The sequence below is a fragment of the Zootoca vivipara genome, chromosome 7 (assembly GCF_963506605.1).
Source record: "Zootoca vivipara chromosome 7, rZooViv1.1, whole genome shotgun sequence".
Classification (NCBI taxonomy): domain Eukaryota; kingdom Metazoa; phylum Chordata; class Lepidosauria; order Squamata; family Lacertidae; genus Zootoca; species Zootoca vivipara.
The window spans coordinates 93,844,600-93,867,332 of NC_083282.1; the positions used below are offsets into that span (position 1 = coordinate 93,844,600).

At 48.2% G+C, this 22,733-nt stretch overlaps 1 protein-coding gene across 1 annotated transcript; it reads left to right on the forward strand.

Moving 5' to 3' along the window:
* The first annotated feature begins 6,836 nt into the window (after positions 1–6,836).
* EFCAB8 (EF-hand calcium binding domain 8) lies at positions 6,837–22,532 on the forward strand. Its single transcript, XM_035122016.2, is given in 11 exon segments — positions 6,837–7,037; positions 7,484–7,568; positions 12,667–12,779; positions 14,630–14,703; positions 15,987–16,117; positions 18,258–18,325; positions 19,341–19,489; positions 20,055–20,192; positions 20,481–20,576; positions 22,318–22,489; positions 22,492–22,532. Coding segments are annotated over 11 exon segments (1,179 nt in total). The 5' UTR covers positions 6,837–6,925.
* The last annotated feature ends 201 nt before the right edge of the window (positions 22,533–22,733 follow it).

The following is a 22,733-nucleotide window of genomic DNA, read 5'->3' on the forward strand; positions in this document are numbered from 1 at the left end:
TACCCCACCCATTGCCTGGCACCCAACAGAACATTAAAAGCATGATAAGAGATCAAGCATTAAAAACTTCCTTAAACACGGAATAAATGTTTTACAGAGTAATAGAATTGGTGTTGTGGGGGAGGATGAGTCTGCAAGATGCTCTGGCACCCATTTGTTGATTTCCTAGATGTGTGGGGGGCAGAAGGTATGGGAGCAAGCTTGCCAGTCTAAGCCCTCTGTCTAGACCAGCCTTTCTCAGCCTTGCGGCTCCCAATGTCGTTGGACTACGACGCCCATCATCCCTGACTCGCACAGGGCTGCCATACATCCAAATTCTCCTGGACATTACCAGCATTCAAAAGGTGGAATTGATGTCCAGGGGGAATTTACGAAAGGCAGCACTTTGTCCTGGATCTTAGGCAAGTCAATCGAAAAATTGTGTGTTTTTTTTGGCGTTTTTGTAAAAAAGAAAAGAAAAGAAAAGCAGCTCTGCAACTGTGGGGTTTGTCTATAAAAAGCTCAACAATTTTGGTGGTTTCCTACCACCTCAACAACTTGGGGTGTCCTGGCTTTTACATTTTGAAATATGGCAACCCTAGGCTAGCAGGACGAATGGTCAGGGATGATGGGAGTTGTAGTCCGACAATATCAGGGGTCCCAAGGTTGGGAAAGGCAATAGTAGTCAAGCCTAGGCAAAGAAGTCACCCTAGAATGAATGGGTGGGCCTTCCCCACCCCCTAGCTCCTAGGTGGAGAAGGCTGGGAGCTGGAGATGGAAATACCTGCTTACTCTGTACTGGATCCAAAGCTGAGGCGAATGGAGAAGCAAGATCTGTTGGAGAGGGGTCAATGGCCTGAGCCTCTCCATCACAGAATCGTAGAATTGTAATTGGAAGGGACCCCGAGAGTCATCTAGTCCACCTTCCTGCAATGCAGGAATCTCAGCTAAAGCGTCCATGACAGATGGCCGTCCAAGCTCTGCTTGGAAACCTCCAAGGAAGGAGAGTCCACAACCTTCTGTTCCACAGTCAAATAGCTCTTGACGTCGGAAAGTTATTCCTGATGTTCTGTCGGAATCTCCTTTCTTGTAACTGGAAGCCTTGGGTTCGAATCCTACTGTCCAGAGCAGGAGAAAAAAAGCCTGTTCCCATCCTATGCTCAGGTTCCATATTTGTGTAAATAAAATAACAATCATAAAGACAAAACAATCATGCTCCTAAAGCAGGATTTCCCAAACTTGGGTCTCCAGCTGTTTTTGGTCTACAGTTCCCATCATCCCTGACCATTGGTCCTGCTGGCTAAGGATGAAGGGAATTAATTGTAGTTCAGCAACAACTGGAGACCCAAGTTTGGGGAACTCTGTCCTATAGATACCACAGTCTCCACTGACCTTTATCCCAAAGAAACCAAACTTGGGTGGGGGCCTAGAACTCAGTCTTTCGCCGCTCAAAGATTGGGGTGGCATGTCAGAATGGGACCAGCCGGGTTATATATTAGCTGGGCCCGAGAGAATCCTTGGGAAAGCACCGTGCAGGCGGAGCGAGTGAGAATAGCCATGGCAATTTCCTCTCCCTGCAGGAGGAGTATCTGAATTACATGCTGCGTGAATACAGAGGGAAAGACGACATGCTGAAAAATAAGGTGCTTCCAGAGTTCCAGACGACCATGAAACCGGTTTCCGTGTAAGGGTCCCTTTGTCCTCTGGGCAGGAGGGAAGGGGTTAAGGCCAGGTGGAGCTGCCATTCCCAGAGCCGTCCCTCTTCCCAGGGGAATTCCCTGGGAAATGCAGCAGGGGAGGGGGGAATAGGGTGTGTGCCCCCTGGCAATTTAATAATAATAATAATAATAATAATAATAATAATAATAATAATAAATACCCCACCCATCTGGCTGGGTTTCCCTAGCCACTGTGGGCGGCTTCCAACAAAATATTAAAAATACATTAAAACACCAGTCATTAAAAACTTCCCTAAACAGGGCTGCCTTCATGTGACGTCTAAAAGTCAGATACTGTAGTTGTTTATTTTCTTGACATCCGAAGGGAGGGCGCTCCATCACCACCTAAAGGTAAAGGGTAAAGGGACCCCTGACCATTAGGTCCAGTCATGACCGACTCTGGGGTTGCGGCGCTCATCTTGCATTATTGGCCGAGGGAGCCGGTGTACAGCTTGCAGGTCATGTGGCCAGCATGACAAAGCCACTTCTGGCGAACCAGAGCAGCACATGGAAACGCCGTTTACCTTCCCGCTGTAGCGGTTCCTATTTATCTACAGTGGAACCTCGGTTTATGAACACCTCGGTTTACGAATTTTCGGTTTACGAACGCCACGGACCCATCTGGAACGCATTAATTCACTTTCCATTACCTTCAATGGGAAAGTTTGCTTCAGTTATGAACACTTCAGTTTATGAACAGACTTCGGGAACCAATTACACCCATGCTTCAGGTTAAGTACGCTTCAGGTTGAGTACTCCACGGACCCATCTGGAACGGATTAATCCACTTTCCATTACTTTCAATGGGAAAGTTCGCTTCAGTTTAAGTACTTCGCAGACCGTCTGGAACAGATTAATCCACTTTCCATTACTTTCAATGGAAAAGTTTGCTTCAGTTTATGAACGCTTCAGTTTATGAACAGGCTTCCAGAACCAATTGTGTTCATAAACTGAGGTACCAGTGTACTTGCATTTTTGACGTGCTTTCGAACTGCTAGGTTGGCAGGAGCTGGCTTGCATGACCCGCTGAGGAAGATAATAGCACGATCAAATTCAAGACACGAACGATCAATTGCACGTTTTCCCCCAAAACCCAATCGAAACTACTCAGTTTAATTAATTTAACAAAACTGAAGGAAGTGACCAGCAAGACCAGCTTTTCAAACCCTGAAAGCCCCCCCCCCACTGCTGCCCTTGTCCCCCCTACGCCACCCCCTGGGAATCCCACTGCCCCCTTGTGGGGTGCTACCTCCCATTTTTGGGAACCCCTGGTTTAACTTCTTGACGGAGGTGGTTTCCCCGTTCACCTTTCAGACAGATGTTGCCCCTCCTGGTCCCCAGGAGCAAAGGATTCCTGTCCCGCCTGAGATGGAATGTTGCTCTTCGCCCTCTAGGGATGAATGCAAAATCCAACCCTGCTCTCGATGACTTTGCAAAAGGCCGCCCTGAGATTCTTGTGCAACTCTCCTATTACCTCCTACACCCCGTCTTAAGTCTGCCAACAAATACAGACTTTGTGGCGTCAATGGCAAACATTTTTCCCCCTACAAATGCCAACAGTGCCCTTCAGCTCTCTATATTGGACAAACAGGCCAAACCCTACGCCAAAGGATAAATGGACATAAATCTGACATCAGGAACCACAAGACAGAGAAACCAGCAGGAGAACACTTCAATCTCCCAGGACATTCTATACAAGATCTCAAAGTAGCTGTTTTATTACACAAAAATTTCAGGAACAGACTGGAAAGAGAAGTTGCTGAATTGGAACTCATTACCAAGCTTAAAACCATGGAGCCACCTGGGATGAATAAAGACATTGGATTCTTATCTCATTATGCATGATCAAACTTTCTTTAGCGCCTCAGCCCTTGCTTCCCCCCCCCCCCAGGACCAATTGCAGTCATCAGCAGTCGTTAACAGCCATCTACAGGTTTACCACTCCCATCAGCCCATCACCCATTCCCATCACCCCCACCCTCTGAATATACATAAGGGTTTGGTGGATTCTGTTTCAGTGTATCTGACGAAGTGTGCATGCACACGAAAGCTCATATAAAAATAAAAACTTAGTTGGTCTTTAAGGTGCTACTGAAGGAACTTTCCCCCCCTGTTGGTGTCCCCAGTTGCTGCTATTGTTGTTGTTGTTGTTGTTGTTGTTATTATTATTATTATTATTTAATTAGTATACCGCCTTTCATCCAAAGACCACAGGGCGGTTTACAAAATAAAAGCACAAAAATATAGCTGCTGTACATCTCTGGAAGTTGAACGTTTGTGCATGTTTTTAATGTTAAATTATGTTTCTATATATGCAGGAAGCTTCCCCGAGTGGCCGGGGCACCCCAGCCAGTTGGGGGGGGGTACAAACAACAAAATCATCATCAACACAACCATTATTACACTATTTGTACCCCACCCATCTGGCTGGGCCTCCCCACCATTTTGGGGAGCCCCCAGCAGACTATCAAAACATAAAAATGTTTCAAGAACCTGAAATCTCACTTTCTGTTTATTTAATTTGTATACCGTCCTTCATCTGTAGACCTCAGGGCGGATCACAACATAAAAATGCAAGGTAAAAAACACAAACTACACAACAAAAACAAAAGTGTACCAATAAGCCCTCCCACAACACATTTAAAAGAGCATCAGATGTCAATCAGACAAAGGTCTTGTTGAAGAGGAACGTTTTCGCCTGGTGCCTGAAGGTATAGAATGAAGGTGCCAGGCGAGCTTCTCTGGGGAGAGTATTCCACAAAGAGGGAGTCACCTCAGAAAAGGCCCTGTTCTTGTGTTGCCAGCCTTCCGGGTGTCTCATGGAGGAGGCACAGAGAAGGGCCACAGAAGGTATTGCAGGGTGTGGGCCAGTTCATCTGGGGAGAGGCGGTCCTGGAGCTATTGTGGTCCTTGCAGTACTCACTATTTTGTGACTTTTTGGTTGACCCTCATAAAAGGGAGAGGACGAGATTTTGCGTCTGTGATGCGGAAGGGCAAAAGGGCAGGCTGATGGCGCCAGAAATTGAGGAGGCTGAGCACAGTCATGAGGAGGAAGGCTCACTTTGCAATTTAGATTAAGAGGTGATTCTGTGCTGGGACAGACAGGACACACTGATGGGAACTTAGCCTGGGGTTAGTTAAGACAAGCCCAGAGCTTTCCTGGATGGTGGAATTGCTTTCCACTTGGACTGAAATGAATCCTGTGCTCTCCATGGTCTCAAAACGCTCACCTATGAATTATGATGGTGAAATATACTCGGAGTCGAGAGTGAATTTCATGCTCTTTATTCAGCTCATAGTCATCAAGGAGGAGAAGAATGGCTCTTTTCCCAAAACCATCTGCTTATATACATTATTTACACAATGGGCCTTGCGTGATTGGCTACTTCAGGGCTACACCTGTGGGCCAATCAGGTTGCAGATTCACTTCTGCCAGCCGCCTGATTGGCTGCTCCTGCAGGCCAATCAGGTTGCGGATTCACTTCCACCTGGAGTTGGATTGGGTAGCTCCTGCGGACCAATCAGACTGCTGATTCTGAATCCTATTGTTCTAGGATTCAGCTCAGTACATAACAGATGGCAAATGCTCCTTTGCCCTTGCATGGTTTTCTGATCTCACAGGAGGACGGATCTCTTTTTTTTTTTTAATAAAAGCATTGATATGCCACAATCACAAAACACATCAAAGCGGCTTACCGTGGTAAAAAACAGATGCCCTACAATAAAACCATAAAAACAAACTTAAAAACAGTTTAAAGGCAAAAAAAGGTTAAGCATCAATACGCTGTTGCCGGGAGATGTACTCTTAACTGCCTGCAGAGGCCTGACGGAATAAAAAAATTATATGGTTTTAAGTTTGCTTGCTATGTTCCTAAGCACAGTATACCGCATGTGTCTGTAGCTGTTTTCTTCCTTCCCCCTCTTCCTTTTCCTCCAGGGCTCACTCTGAGGAAATCGTCAAGATCCAGTTTTTCCCAAACCAGAACAGGGGGCTTTTGGAGAGGGCAAGGAAAAGCCGCTCGCCGCCTGGGCGATTCCTGACCGTGAGCAGGGACGGGATCTTGCAATACTGGAGCGACACCTTCAAAAGGCTTCGTACTGTTGTGGTAGGTATGGAGGACTCCCTTTTTCTCTCAAGTCTCCAAGAAAAACCAAGAAAAAATGCAAAGTTGAGGTACTAAAGCAATTCACATCAACTGCCTAAGCACCTAGGCAGGCTTGTCTGAACAATAATGTTCTTAGCAGGTGCCGAAAGGAATACAGCGAAGGCGCCTGCTTGAGATCAATAGGCAGGGAGTTCCAAAGTCTTGGTGCTGCCAGACTAAACAACGGAGTTCTTACAGGAAGGGTTCCAAGTGGGGCCTGTCGGTAGTGCCATTTCCGCCGACCGAAGCCTTTGAGGGGTCGTATATGGGGTAAGGTGATTTTGTAGGTCAGTTAGTCCCAAGTGGGCATGTTGTTCCGCCATGGCTGGTGGCATTCAGAGAGATCTTTTCAAAGCCAGGATGTGCTCCAAGGTGGGGTTTAGTGAGTGGAAAGCAAATGGAATTGCATGGTGGCTTAACATGCTTCTCAGGGCTCCTCTAGAAGACCTACCGGTACTTCCAAAACCTTGCACCTACCGTAGTCCTCACTGAGCATTTGTTCTGATTTGAATGTGTGAAGGTGGCATGACAATGATCATCCACCCTGATTTGCATGAGGGGCGTTTAACACTTCTTTGCGTTAGTCATCCTGCACTCGCCAAAACATTTCTCCTTTATTTTCCAAATGGCAAGAATGTAATTAAAAACAAACAAACAAACCGCAACCCAAAAAAGGCAGATTTGCTGTGATAGAAATGCTTTAATATACAGTACTTTAAATATGCAATCCTAGCCTCTCCCTAAATGCACGTGGGAAACCAGCATGCAGGATCCCTGCTTCCTTGTTTCCCTGCCCTCCAAGTCAGGTTCCACCCTCCCCCCGTACACCCACCCAGTTCTTCTTCATCTTCCTCCTCCTGTCTTGGAGGAGCAGTATGAGGCTCCTGACATGAAATATGTGATTTGCAAACAGCAGACCTTCCCTCCCTCCCTCCCTCCCTCCCTCCCTCCCTCCTTCCTTCCTTCCTTCCTTCCTTCCTTCCTTCCTTCCTTCCTTCCTTCCTTCCTTCCTTCCTTCCTTCCTTCCTTCCTTCCTTCCTTCTCCCCCATCACTTTCTTTGCTCTGTGAACCCTTCTTTCTCTATGCAGCTGGACCAGACCAAAAGACGTCACAGTTTGAAACTCTGGGTGATTGACATGGTATGTCTTACCAATATCAACTTACTGGCGATTGCAACGACAGACCAGGATATTGGTAAGTGCAGAACGCAAAGGGGAAGGTCCCCCGCCCCCGATTGCCTTGCAATCCCTGCTTCCCCAAATAAAGTGTGTGCCTCTGTATGCTGAGCTTGCAACCCTTTCCCTCAAATTACGCACCATGCAGCCATGAGTTCCACAGGTGGGTTCTGAATTGTGTCCAGGGGGACTTAGTTTTAGTGAGTTCTGGACTTCTGAGTCAACTTCCCATCAGTTTCACAGGGGGAGCTGTGGGGAGAGGGAGAAGATGTTTGACTGGCTCATCCAGTGGTGCTTGGTGTTCGTGAATAGAGACTCTGGAGGTCAAACTCTGATGCCGCTTCCATTAAGCCTCCAAAGCACAATGCCTTTCAGTGGAGTCAGTTCAGACCTGCAGGCTGGGAATCAGAGTGATGCTCGCACAGCCCTCGAATAAAGTGTTCTGCTTTCCCTCTTTCCACCCAGAGTTCTTTGACATTGGTGGCAATAAATGTGACCGGCTTTTCACTCTCGTCGACTTGGAAGGATGCGCCACCGCTATGGACTACTGGTACGTCAAGAGAAGACAAGGGCCATTTCCCTTCTCACCCTCCTCTCACCATCTCCCCAGACACAGGCTGCTGGACCAACCCCAGCCACAACCAACACTCATTTTCCAGACCCAGCCTACACTAACCATCGACACAACCACACTTGGCAATTAGAATTATGGGGGCTGCCCAGTTGCTGGATCCCCTCTTCATTTACGGTGGGAATGGGAAAAAGCACAAACCTTTGGTTCTGCGGTTTTTAAAGAAAGCAATACAATTTTCGAATTGTTGTATTATCCCTTCTCCCCCGTTCGCACTGTTAACTACTTAATATACATAACGAAGAGCTAATTGTTCCTTCTTGTTTTTTGGGGTGTGTGGCCACTGGAGTTGCAATGGCCCGCTTCAGGAGAGATCTAAATGGAGCCAAGATTTCATTTTGGCATTTCACAATTTGGTAATTGCTTTATTAGAAAAGTTGAACGGCAAACTACACGTCTCTAGGGGACAATGCAAAAAAAGGATAGATATGCAGAGGTCTGGTTTGATTTTATTGAGTATGTCAATATGGAAGAACAAGGTTTGTCCCTTCCCTCTGCTTATCAATGGAATTGATTGATTCAATAACATGCTCATATTCCTATTTAAGATTCGTCACACTCATGAGAGTAATGGGTTTTTATATTATCCTATGTTTAAAAGTATACCCAGCCTTCCATTTTGACTGCACCAGCCTGATGTGTTCAGTATTGTTGCCTGCCACCCCAATCTCCGAGAGGGGAGAGATTCCAGGAGTTCCTTGGGTCTGTGTTTCCTTTGGAATGAGGGACAGCGGAGACGGGGGTGTCTTTAGGATTTATGTTTTATTTACACATACATGCAAGCTGAGCCTACGATAGAGAGGCTCACAGCATCGACACCCCAAGAAGATCTTGTTTCTCCCATAGCTGCAACCTTGGAGTCAAACGGAAATCAAGCATTGCTCTCTGATCCTCTTTCCAGCTTGCTCCTTTGCTTGTAAAGGAACCCTGAAAATTCTTTAAACTCTGACTTTATCTGTTGAGGGAGGGCCCCTTAATCCTCCTTGGCTCACCACCCAGACTATCAGCTCACCAGGAGGCTAGGCTGGCTATTGCAAGAATTAGAAGCCTTGATTAAATTCTAACACTTGCTGGATCCAGGGATTAGAGGGTTCTGGCACCCAGCTTAACACCCCAGACTCATAACAGCATTGTTGTTGTTGTTGGATGGTGTTAGCCCAATGATGTGTTTTCTTTAAGTTGCTTTTCTTGCTTTTTATTTTATTTTAAGGAAAATAAAAGTTTGCAATTGGTTGCTATGGGGCTTGCTCCGAGGTGGGAGATCGGAGCCACTGGAGCAGGGGAGATGTTAGCCAGCTGGGTTTCATTGTGAAAAGTGCAAAGCTGGGGAGCTGTGTCTGTGGTGAGTGCATGGGGCATCTTTGCACTGAAAAGGAATGTATAATTTATTTATTTTTTATGTATGCTACCACTGCGGCAAGAATTCTGATAGCCCAAAGATGGAGGGAGGGAAGTCATGAGCTTGGTGGAGCAAATGCATTTGATTGATTATTGTAATGTTGTTATATTTTATGAGTGCCTGGCGTGCTATGGTCCATGGGGTCACGAAGAGTCGGACACGACTAAACAACAACAATGAAAATAATAAGAATATATTTTTTAAAATAAAATAAAAAAAATCTTACAAACTCCTCCCATTCAGTCAGCCACTCTGCCCCACAATCTTACTGAATCACCTTTTCACCAGCCACCCTCTCCCCGGCAATTGGTATTCAGGGATAGGCTGCTCCTGAACAAGGAGGTTCCATACAGCTGCTGTGACTCGTAGCCCCAGGTAGATCTGGGCTGGATGCTTTATTTTATTTACTAAATTTATATACCACCCTTCACCCGAGGATCACAGGGCAGTTTACAGTTTAGAAATGCAAAAATAATAACATAATAGCAATCATGATTCTAGATTCAGGTAGGTAGCCATGTTGGTCTGACACAGTCAAAATAATTTTTTTAAAAAAAATATTGTCCAGTAGCACCTTAGAGACCAACTAAGTTTGTTCTGGGTATAAGCTTTTGTGTGCATGCACACTTCTTCAGATACACTGAAACAGAAGTCACCAGACCCTTATATATAGTGGGAGGGTGGGGTCATCTGCATACTATCCCTTGCTTTTTCCTGTAGGACTAATTGCAGTCATTAACAATCATAGAATCGTAGAGTTGGAAGAGACCACAAGGGCCATCCAGTCCAACCCCCTGCCGAGCAGGAAACACCATCAAAGCATTCTTGACATATGCCTGTCAAGCCTCTGCTTAAAGACCTCCAAAGAAGGAGACTCCACCACACTCCTTGGTAGCAAATTCCACTGCCGAACAGCTCTTACTGTCAGGAAGTTCTTCCTAATGTTTAGGTGGAATCTTCTTTCTTGAAGTTTGAATCCATTGCTCCGTGTCCGCTTCTCTGGAGCAGCAGAAAACAATCTTTCTCCCTCCTCCATATGACATCCTTTCATATATTTGAACATGGCTATCATATCACCCCTTAACCTTCTCTTCTCCAGGCTAAACATACCCAGCTCCCTAAGCCGTTCCTCATAAGGCATCGTTTCCAGGCCTTTGACCATTTTGGTTGTCCTCTTCTGGACACGTTCCAGCTTGTCAGTATCCTTCTTCAACTGTGGTGCCCAGAACTGGACACAGTACTCCAGGTGAGGTCTGACCAGAGCAGAATACAGTGGTATTATTACTTCCCTAGATCTAGATGCTATACTCCTATTGATGCAGCCCAGAATTGCATTGGCTTTTTTAGCTGCTGCATCACACTGCTGACTCATGTCAAGTCTGTGGTCTACCAAGACTCCTAGGTCCTTTTCACATGTACTGCTCTCAAGCCAGGTGTCACCCATCCTGTATTTGTGCCTTTCATTTTTTTTTTGCCCAAGTGTAGTACCTTACATTTCTCCTTGTTAAAATTCATCTTGTTTGCTTTGGCCCAGTTGTCTAATCTGTTAAGGTCATTTTGAAGTGTGATCCTCTCCTCTGGGGTATTAGCCACCCCTCCCAATTTGGTGTCATCTGCAAACTTGCTCAGGATGCCCTCAAGCCCATCATCCAAGTCATTGATAAAGATGTTGAATAAGACTAGGCCCAAGACAGAACCCTGTGGCACCCCACTAGTCACTACTCTCCAGGATGAGGAGGAGCCATTGATGAGCACCCTTTGGGTTCGGTCAGTAAGCCAGTTACAAATCCACTGAATGGTAGCATTGTCTAGCCCGCATTTTACCAGCTTCTTTACAAGAATATCATGGGGCACCTTGTCAAAGGCCTTGCTGAAATCAAGATAGGCTACATCCACAGCGTTCCCTTCATCTACCAGGCTTGTAATTCTGTCAAAAAATGAGATCAGATTAGTCTGACATGACTTGTTTTTCAGAAACCCATGCTGACTTTTAGTGATCACAGAGTTTCTTTCTAGGTGCTCACAGACTGTTTGCTTAATGATCTGCTCCAGAATCTTTCCTGGTATTGATGTCAGGCTGACTGGGCGGTAATTGTTTGGGTCCTCTCTTTCCCCCTTTTTAAAAATAGGGACAACATTTCCCCTCCTCCAGTCTGCTGGAACTTCGCCTGTTCTCCAGGAATTTTCAAAGATTATTGCCAGTGGTTCTGAAATCACCTCAGCCAGTTCTTTTAATACTCTTGGATGTAGTTCATCTGGCCCTGGAGACTTGAATACATCTAAACTAGCCAAGTATTCTTGTACTACCTCCTTACTTATTCTGGACTGTGTTTCCCCTGCTGAATCATCTGCTCCATATTCTTCAGGTCGGGCATTGTTTTCTTTTTTTTTGGAGAAGACTGAGGCAAAGAAGGCATTGAGGAGTTCTGCCCTTTCTCTGTCCCCTGTTTGCATTTCACCATCTTCTCCTCTAAGTGACCCCACTGTTTCCTTGTTCTTCCTTTTGCTACGGACATACCCATAAAAGCCCTTTTTGTTGCTTTTAACCTCTCTGGCGAGCCTGAGTTCATTCTGTGCTTTAGCTTTTCTGACTTTGTCTCTACACGTGCTGGCTATATGTTTGAATTCCTCTCTGGTGATTTCCCCCCTTTTCCATTTTTGGTACATATCCCTTTTAAATCTTAACTCAGTTAAAAGTTCTTTAGATAGCCACCCTGGCTTCTTTAGGCACCTTCCATATTTCCGTCTCATTGGTATTGCCTGAAGTTGTGCTTTTAATATCTCTCTTTTAACAAACTCCCAACCATCATGAACTCCCTTCCCTTTTAGTATTTCTGTCCATGGGATCTCACCCAGCGTTTCCCTAAGTTTTCTGAAGTCGGCTTTCTTAAAGTCTAGGATTTGAGTCTTGGTATGCTTGGTTGCTCCTTTCCGCTGAACGATAAACTCCAGAAGAGCATGATCACTCCCACCTAATGATCCTGCCACTTCTACCCCACTAACCAGGTCATCAGTATTGGTTAGGACCAGATCTAAAATGGCTGATCCTCTTGTTGCTTCTCCCACTTTCTGGACAATGAAATTGTCTGCAAGGCCAGTGAGGAATCTGTTCGACCTTATGCTCTTGGCTGAGTTTGACATCCAACAAATATCATCAACAGATGTCGTCAACAGATTTACCATACCCATTGAGCCAATCGCCCATCTCCTACCACTTTTCTGAGGAAAAAACCCACCCTCCCACTATATATAAGGGTCTGGTGACTTCTGCTTCTGTGTATCTGAAGAAGTGTGCATGCACACAAAAGCTTATACCCAGAACAAACGTAGTTGGTCTCTAAGGTGCTACTGGACAATTTTTTAATAATAACAAGCAAAACACACACACACACACACACACACACCCATTACTTTATGCTCCTGCCTTGTGGCCAGAGGAAATCTAGAGCGATGCCCATTTTGGATCCCAATTCCAGCGCTCTCATCTGCTACCTGGAGCAAAGAAGCAGGCAGAGCTTATGTCCGAGGCTGACCTGCTTCCCAGGTAGGCCAAGCTCTCACCTGTTCTGCACCTGTAGGTTTTGGTCTTCATCCCTTTTCTTTTCCTACCTGAACTAGGACAGATGGGCGCAAAGCGATATTCTCCGTTGGAGACGTGAAAGGGAACGTCCTGATCTTCACCTCATCGGATGTCGTGGTGAACGGGCTTTTCAATATCCGCGGCTACATCGGTGAGCCAGGCTGGTCCAGGCTGGTGCGGGGGACAGTTCACAATACTGGCCAGGTAGAGGGGGAGCTGCTGTCTTTGCTGCTGGTCCCTGAGCCTCCACAAAAGGGGTGCAAGTCGACCCTTATGGAGATGTTTGATCTTTGGTGCTCCCCCTTTTGCCGAGCACTGACATGTTCCGGTGCAGAGCTTTCATTTCAAATGAGAGAGAGAGAGAGTGTGTGTGTGGTAGGAATGTCTTTGCAATATTTGCTTTATTCATAAGCTGAGCTTCAGTGGTAGCAAGTAAGGACTCTGACAAGGTTGCAGATCCATTACCCCAGATCAGATCTTCAGAGAGAGATTGCTTTTGTTTACATGTAATGCTATGCCATGGTTTACTAAGCTACAGGTCTATATGGCCTAACATCATATGGGAACCCTGCCCAATGTCTTAACTGTTTGTACTGCCCACAAAGCACAATCTGAAGCCATGGTTTGTTGCTGGCTTGCAAACCTTGACCTGTAGTGTGCGAACCCAGTTGTGACTCTTTAGTCGTGATGCCTGCATTGCAGGGGGCTGGGCTAGATGACCGATGGGGTCCCCTTCCAGCTCGACAATCCAATGATTCTGTGAACTATGGTTTGTTTGGACACAGAGGCGTAGCAAGGTTAGGTGGTACCCGGTGCGGAAAATTTCTTGTCAACCCCCCCCCCCCACATTCAAATTACTAAAAGAAGGAAAAAGAAGATACTTACAGAGCAGCTGGAAAACAAAGCAAACTCTGGAGAAACAAGCCAATGTTTCCTCAGTCGCCTGCGGGACAGCTCATAGTTTGTGAAACAGACCATGGCTTAGTGGAATGTGTGAACTCCAACTTTTGCTTTTAGCCAATTCTCAGCCCTCCAGTTGGATGTCAAAGAGGCAACCCATTATACAACCTTTTGTAGACATCTGAAGGCAGCCCTGTATTGGGAAACGTTTAATTTCTCATGTATCGTGTCTATCAGCTCCATCTGGTACGCAGGCTGAGACCCTACCTGCCTGCAGACTGTCTAGCCAGAGTGGTGCATGCTCTAGTTATCTCCCGCTTGGACTACTGCAATGCGCTCTACATGGGGCTACCTTTGAAGGTGACTCGGAAACTACAACTAATCCAGAATGCGGCAGCTAGACTGGTGACTGGGAGCGGCCGCCGAGACCACATAACACCGGTCTTGAAAGATCTACATTGGCTCCCAGTACGTTTCCGAGCACAATTCAAAGTGTTGGTGCTGACCTTTAAAGCCCTAAATGGCCTCGGTCCAGTATACCTGAAGGAGTGTCTCCACCTCCATCATTCTGCCCGGACACTGAGGTCCAGCTCTGAGGGCCTTCTGGCGGTTCCCTCATTGCGAGAAGCCAATAGCAGGGGACTAGGCAGAGGGCCTTCTCGGTGGTGGCGCCTGCCCTGTGGAACGCCCTCCCAACAGATGTCAAAAAGGAAAACAACTACCAGACTTTTAGAAGACATCTGAAGGCAGCCCTGTTCAGGGAGGCTTTTAATGTTTAATAGATTATTGTGTTTTATTCTTCTGTTGGAAGCTGCCCAGAGTGGCTGGGGAGACCCGGCCAGATGGGCGGGGTATAAATAATAAATTATTATTATTATTATTATTATTATTATTATTATTATTATTGTTATATTCTCTTGGAAGCTTCGCAGAGTGGCCGGGGCAGCCCGGTCACATGGGTGGGGTAAAAGTAATACATTATTATTATTTTCTTGTTTGACTAATCTGTTGTAGAACGAGGGAGTAGAGCCATTGCATTATATTTTGGCGAAGCTGGGCTCTGCTGGTGCGCAATGTTTTCCCTGGATCTTGTCCTCACAGGTGGCTTGTCTAGAGTCCCCGTGCACATCCTCCTGAAAAACAAGGCTGAACAGTACAGGAATTTCCATGTCCCTGTGAGTTTTCCCCATGAACCTGCCTGCTCCAGAGTGGGCGGGTGATTTCTGCCAGGCACTCCCTGCTTTTAATATTGATTTATTAAATGTGTTTCTATCCTAACCTTTATTATTTTTTAAGGACCGCAGTGAAAACGATCAAAATAAATACAAAACATGTGTGCGATAGAACCCCCAAAGCAATTAAAATATCACAATAAAATAGAATAAGGTGGCAGACTTACAACTAAAGTTTGCAGTTCTCTTTGCTAATTCAAGTTCCCTATGAAATCTTGGAAGAACAGGTACGATGTTGGCATCTGCTGTACCTCAAGGGGGGGCTTAAATTCCACTAAGTTTTTCACTGATGGGCAAGTGGTGGTCGGAACCAGCATTCATCCAGCCTTTGGCTATTTCAGGTACTTGCTCCTAGCCTTGCCGCTATAATCTGAATTGCCAAACCATGGGAAGGTCTTGCATGGCACTAGCGGACCAGCCCTCACCGCAAAGAGCAGAGAAAGTGAGCTTTGCTTAGTTCTCCTCCCTCTCTTCTTCAGGCTCCCACTCCCAGTTTTCAAAGATCTTTATTACAGTATTATGTCTGTGCGGTTCAAGCCAAAATGAATACACCTTTTACAAATTCACCGATGATTAAGGCTGGAGACAGACGATAGCCGTCTTCCAGGGAGTTTGAAATGGGGATCTTTGCTCATGCTCTGCACAGACACTTGCCTCTGGTGTGTGGGTTTTGCATCTTCTGGAATTGCCTCAAAACCCTGCAAAAACCTATTTGACCAGGCATGACATTGGAGAAAAGCGGGGGCAGCGGGGGTGGGTGGGGTGGGGTTAACGGGGGGGTGGGGTGAAGATGCATTTATTTCCATTACCATGAAAACAGCAACCTTTCTCTTTCCTGTTAATTTAGAAAGCGAGAGGTTTCTAGTCAGGGGAGGAATCTAAAGGGCTGTGTACAGACTCTAATTAATCTGCATCCAGTTCTCCGGTTTGGGAAGAGGCTCGCGCATGATGTTAGCCACAATGCATGCCTTTTCGTATGGAATACAGTACTGCATTTTGTTGCATTTGCCTCCAAACCAGCTTTGAACTGAACTGAGGAAAAGAAGGGCCTAGCGTGCATTTTAAGCAGGTTAATGCGTACACATCTCCTTTGGGATTTCCAAAAGATGGCATGCAGGCAGGCGGACAGAGCGCTCCTGTTAGTTAACAGCTCTCTGGCCTGCCTTTTTGCAAAGTTTAGTCGTCTTCCTCCTCCTCCTCCTCCTCCTCCTCTCCCTCCATTCCAGGCTTTGCACGGAGACTGGTGCCAGCAGATCATGTACATCCCACAGCTCAACCTGGTCGCCTCCTGCACGCCCGCCGACAAGTCTGCCATGGCCCTCACCTCTCTCCCACTGCATAACATTGGTAAAACCCAGTAAGAGAGGCCTTTTTCTCTCTGCTCTGGAAATGAAACCAAGGTGGGGATTAAGGCGCCGTTACTGTTTCCACCGGAAGGCGGGTGGGGAATGGGTCAGAAAGTTCAGAGAGCCATAAAACACAGGAAATGTCTATCAGGCTGTAAATGCACAAGAGTTTCCAAGCAGCGGCAGGGCAAGCCGATCGGGCGCCTGGGGTGGCACTCGTGCCCTGCACCCAGGGGTGGGGTGAGCCGGGGCAAGACGCTCCACAGGGCCCCTGAGGAGTCTGCCTCCCTCCTCCCCCTCAGCCCACCCTACAGGCCGCGGGCGCACCGTTTGGGGCAGCGCGGAGCCTGAAGCCACTGTGTGACTCCCAGGAGAGATGTGTGGCTCGGGCATGCTGCAGGCCCCGCAGTGAGTGCCGCCCAGCCACTGGGGAGCACAGAGGAGTGCGGGGGGAGCGCACCAATCTCTGCAGCTCGATCCCAGTGGGGTTCCATCGTGGCTTCCCCCACCCACGCTGGGGGCCTGCCCCCGGATGCGCCCCCCACCTCCGAGGGCGATACGCCATGACCCGCCCCCGCCTGCTCTCTGCCCCCTGGTGCCGGAGCATGAAACTCTGCCACTGCGCCCGGCATTTTGTCACGCCCCACAGTAGTGACAGCCGGGGCGACCTGCCCCCCCCGGCACCCCCTTCCTCCGCCCCTGTTTCCAAGGGACCTTGGATCCCAGAAAGGCCTCTGGGAAATCTGGAGGTCTTTGTTTAAAAAATGTTACTTTGGGGAACCTCCCAGGATTTGCAGGTATAGCCAGTTTCTCCTCCACTCTGATTTCAGCCGGGGAAGTGAAATCGACAAGGTGCTGGTATCCTCTCTCTGAGAAATGCTTAAACCTCCCATGGGAGAACACATGAGCTGGGCTCCCCCCCCCCCAGGACCTGTGGGAAGAGCTGCCCCTCTCCTCTCCCCTTCTCTGCAAAATCAGGACAAGGCTGCCTGTTCCACAAGAATGCACTGCCTTTCTTGTCAGGCACAAAATGGCACCAGGGAAGAAGGAGTGATTGAAGATCTACCTTGGGAACAAGCAGGGAATAGAGATCGACCTTGGGACCTGCTGTTTCTGCGGAGCCTGCTGCCTGAGGCATCCTCCTCGCCTTGCCTCCTGGGCGGCCCTGTTTCTGATTTACAAGGGCAAAGCAGGGCAAATGATTCACTTGGACGAACTTGGTTGTCCATTCTGAAGGAAATCAGCCCCGAGTGCTCACTGGAAGGACAGATCCTGAAGCTGAGGCTCCAATACTTTGGCCACCTCATGAGAAGAGAAGAATCCTTGGAAAAGACCCTGATGTTGGGAAAGATTGAGGGCACAAGGAGAAGGGGACGACAGAGGACGAGATGGCTTTACAGGGGTTGTTCCAAGAATTGCAACAAGATTGTGCATATGATATACTTCACAGCCTGCAAGTGCCAGGAATTATGATCACCAAAAGTTCAACGTTGCAGTTCCAAGAACTGGACAGCAGATGGTGGTGTTTCACTTTATTGTTCTCTTTAGGAGCAATGATTAGGTTTTTTTTTTAAAAAAAAATGTTTTTATTAAAGGATTTTCATAGTTAACAAGGGCGCACCCAACACCTCTGTTTTCAGTTCATAGTAGAATGGTGTGAAATGAAAGCATTTAAAGGATAGCAGGTTTAGAGCTTATCCAGACTCGCACTTGTCCTGCATCTTCCCCCTTGGAAAACCTCATCTTTACCACTGAATCAGAGAAAACCTCACTCAGATTTTCCGCAGATGGACATTTGCTCCAGTTCAGCAGTAAAGAGTGGGTTTTCAAGCAGGAAACCGCTTGGCTCCTTGGTTTCTAGACACAGGACAGGCCTCTCGTTGCCTTGAGGTTTCTTAGGCAAGAGCCTACTTTGTCAGATGCGCAGTGGCGCAGTTTGCAATTGGCAGGTTTGCTGCAGAAATCCAGGTCGAGCTCTGAGCGCCTGGTCCTTCTTGGATCATGGTCAAGGGTCTCTGCAGCCCACCATGCTTTTGGCAAATGTCCTTCTGACCTGTTTCTTCAGAAAGCCAGCCATTCATTTATTTTTGAAAGAAAGAGAAGAGAGACCGGCGTACTTAATGGACACCTCCCCTCTTCCATTTGTCCCAGATCAGCGGTGATCGTTCTGAAGAAAGGCATCCTTTGCTTTGACTATTCCTCCAAAATGAACATCCTCGGTACGTTCTCTAGAAACGGCTCCTGAAAACGGCCTCCTTCTGGAGCCGGTATCCTCTTTGGGGAGCAGATGCCTGAGAAAGTGGCAACTTCAGGTTTTCTTAGTTGGCAGCGATTTACTTGGATCCGGTCGAGTCTTGTTTCTAACCCAGTTGAGGCACCGAAACGCATAACTGCCAACTCTCCCGTATTCCCCGGGAAATCCCCGTTTTCCAGCTGTTCCTAGCTGAAAAAACGGATTTTTTTGTTTTCCCCCGGTTTATTCTGGCACGGCGGCCATTTTGGAACTGGGCGGAGCATGCTCAGAAGCGACTTTTGATGCTGCTCTGCCCAGTTCCAAAATGGCTGCAGTGCGACTTCTGGCATGGTGGCCATTTTGGAACTGGGCAAAGCAGCATCAAAAGTCACTTCTGAGCATGCTCCACCCAGTTCCAAAATGGCGGCAGCGCTACTTCCGGTCTGCTATTTCCGGTCCGGTCCCTTATTTCTCCGACAGCAACTTGGCAGGTATGCCGAAACGGCCTTGCTGCCCTGGTGGACAACTGGGAAGAAGGGTGTGACCCAGTTCAATTATTTTATTTTATTTATTGAATTTATATACCGCCCTATACCCGGAGCTCTCAGGTTGGTTCACAGAACAAAATCAAAATATAAAACCACGAGTTCATTCTCCAAATGTCTCAGCATCCCTCTGGAGGTCTGAGATGACGGGAGAGCAGAGGCAACGCTGCCCTTGAAACAGCTGCACTGGCTCCTGGCTCCTTTCTGTTCCTAATCCAAGGGGTTTGTTTTCAATTTGGAGGCCCTAAATAAGGTGTGTGGGACCTGTGTTGTTCTGATCTGCCTTCTGCAATCCTTCTGCACAATTGCCATCAGCTTATGCTTTGCGATGGCTGCCCCCCCAAAAAGTGAGGCAGGCGGTTCCGCAGATCGATCGGTCAGCGCACCCCGCAAACGAAATGGCAAAAGCGGAGCGATTCCGCCGGAGCTCCTGAGATGCGATCTCTCTTTTGCCAGTGACGGGAGGCTACGAGCCCCTGATCCGCATCTGGAACCCCTATGTAACCAGCAGCCCCATCACGCAGATGAAGGGCCACTCCACGGCTGTCACCCACATCATGATCAACGGGCAGAGGAACACCATCGTCAGCATCTCCAAAGACAAGGTAGGGATTTGGGTGCGAGAGGCGGGGAAAGGGCTGCTGTGGGAATGCCCTGTGCTATTGGTGGGGCACCGTTGCTTGGAAGTGGGGGGGGGATCCCTTTCCGCCCGTCCCCAGGAAGTGGAAGGGTGGGGCTGGAGGCCTAGAGTTTTAAACTGGAGATTAATTTAACCCGCTCTGGAGCAGAGTTCGACTGTTCCAACAGCCGCTGTGAGAACAGGATGCTGGAAAAGATGGGCCATTGGCCTGATCCAGCAACCAGGATCTTCTGATGCTCACAGTGCAAGGGCCCATTACGGGAAACCTCCGAGCAGTACCCGAGCAACTTTGCCCAGCAACTGCTGATCAGAGACCCCCTGGCTTGACAGTGGCATCCTTACACCCCTCTCCTTTTGCGCCAGGCTCCCGGTTCGAGTTGTGCCAGGCATTGGCTTGGGTGGACAGGGGGGGGGGCTAAGGAAGCCCTTGAGCCCGGCTGCTGCCATCCGCACAGCTCAGCCTCATGGGTCTAACTCTAATCCATGCTCCAGCTCTTTCAGGCCCTCTGCCTTCCCCTCTTCTCTCTCAGAACATCCGAGTCTGGGATCTGCTGGATCACTTCTGCCTGCAGTCGATCCACGGCAGGAACGTCCCCCTGGGCAACTATCCCATCTCGGCCACCTACTACCACCGGCCGTGCAATTACCTCATTTGCGCCACTTACACGGTGAGGAGGGGGCCGGGGAAGGGCTGTGGGATCAGAAGGCGAGAAATGGCTCCTGTCTCATAGTTTGTGAACTGTGTTTATTAGCATAATTTTGAATTTGAAGGGGAGGCAATTTTGGGGTTTCTGCAGCCTGTCTGTTGCTTGCAGTGCGCATTGTTCGGGCGGTGGGTGGGCATCAAATGGCGAAAGGTCACCTCTAGGCAATTTCTCCTGTCGGGGAGCTGCTCCGAGGTGCCTTGGCCCATGCCTGGCCCCTCTGGGAAAGTCTCCTGTGTCGTTTTGCTACAGCTTGGCTTGTTCTACGGCGTGGAATACGTCGACTTGGACGCCAAGACCCAGGACCAGCCGGTGTGCTGCGCGCTCTACAACAAGAACTTCAAGCAGGTGAACACCTGGCTGGGAAGAGGGAAGAACCTCGGGATGTTTACCTGGGAGAAAAAAAAGTGTGGGCAGTCTAGGTGGACCAGAGATGTGAGCTGCTATAAGGCAGCTCGGTACGTTCTCAGCAGTAATGGGGGCAGAGAGGAGAGGGAGAATAAAGAGCACGTTCAAAGTTTTCATATATTTAAAGGAGTGGTGGAAGGGAACCGGAGGCGCCAAGTTGCACCCAACATTGGTGGCCCTCGGCGCTTATGTGTGACGTCACACGTATTGCACATGTGGTGTGTCTGTGGCATCAGGAGGAGGCTGAGCCCAGAGCCCAGCCATGTGGCATGGTGTTGCGCTCGGCTCCTGACTCGCTCACCTCGCTGCAGGTGGCCCTGCAGGGGAAGTGAGCTCGGCGGAGGGGGCCGAGGCATGGTGGGACTCATCGTCCCTGCTCACACTGCCCCGGAGGCTGGGCTGGGAGGTGCGGCAGAGGCAGCGGCCCGTTGGGAGACAACGCAACGGCAAGGCCAGGAAGGGGGGCCGTCCTTTCGCCGCCACTCCAGGCAACCTTGCGGGCCCTCCGCCCCCATGGTGAAACACTCCTGGGACGCTCTGGACAGTCCTGGCCACCCTGTCCCAACATAATTTTTTTGGGGGGGGGCACGGGACTCAAGATGCCTCAGCCCTATAGAGTTGGCACTTATGAAGGAGACCATCCTTCCAGCTAAAGATAAGTGAAGAAACAAATAACTTCATTTGACTTGGAGGCCCTCAATGGCTTGGGACCAGGATACCTGATTTAGGGCTTGTCCCGTGCCTAGAAAACACAGGTCCAAGCAATTTTCAGCTTGACCAGCGCTTTCTAGGTACAAGTCAGAGCGGTTTCCCTCTTGCCCTGTTCATTTCCAAGGGAAAACCTGCTCTTTAGTGATAGATCGGAACAAATGGCAATCCGGGAAAAACCTGATTTGCTGTTTGCTCCGACTGAGCGCTAAAGAGCAGTTTCCCCTGGGGGAAAGCAGTGAGACAAAAGGAAGGTGTGGAGAAGCCCTTGCAGTTTCTCTCTGTATGAACCTACCTGCAGTTTAAGAGCTGCGTAAGGATGGAGAGATCATCTTCTCAGTGGCGATTCCCTGTTTTTGGAATACACTTCCCTGACAAGTAAGGCAACCTCTCTACCATTCATTTAGAAGACATCTGAAGGCAGCCCTCTTTAGGGAAGATTTTAATGACTGATGTTTTAATGTATTTTTAATATTTTGTTAGAGGCAGCCCAGAGTGGCTGGGGAAACCCAGTCAGATGGGTGGGGTATAAATATTATTATTATTATTATTATTATTATTATTATTATTATTATTATTATTCAGGAGAACAATGCTTGCTCCCCTAGGCTTGAAACACCTTTGCGACTTTTTGCCGCCGCCTTGAATTGCAGTGGTTTGATTTAAATTGTCCCCTGCTGCTCTTTAAGTTTTTTCGGATGATTCTATTTATCTTGTATCCTGCTGCTTTTATTGTTTTAGAGTTGGGAAGAGCAACAAAATCTTGCTGTGTCATGCATTTTTGAAGGCTGGCCTGCTGGCGTGTTTGTGCTAGAAGAAGATGGCGTTGCTTGTTTTTAATAATTTTTATTGCTACGAGGACTCTCAACGAACGGAGAGTGTGTGTGTGTGTGCAAATGCATCTTGCTGAATGTGATGCCCAGGACGCAGACCGACCTTCTCAAGTTAACCGTCCTCTCCGGTTTCTCCCCAGGCGGTCAGCGGCTGCTACAGCGGGGTCATCACCGTTTGGGATATCACGACCGGGCAGAAAGTGATGGAGTTTTCCACCTCATCCGGGCAGCCGGTGGAAATCACGGCGATGACCTTTGATACCCCTGAGAGGCGGCTGATCACAGCCCTGAAAAATGGGACCATCAAACTGTGGAACTTCAACAACGGCGCCTGCCTGATAGAGCTGCCTTTTGACGACAAGGCTGAGGTCAGCGCGGGGGGGGGGGGGGAGAGAAGCTGGTTGGATAACCCTTCTCAGGAGACAGCAACTGGCCACCTCAGAAGCCTCTCCCACAACTCCCTCCCAAGTGCTCTGGGGATACTGGGGAACCTTTTCACAGTATTCTGGCCAATGGCTGATCTGATCTGTGCGGCAGGAGCTGCCCTGCCCTCTTG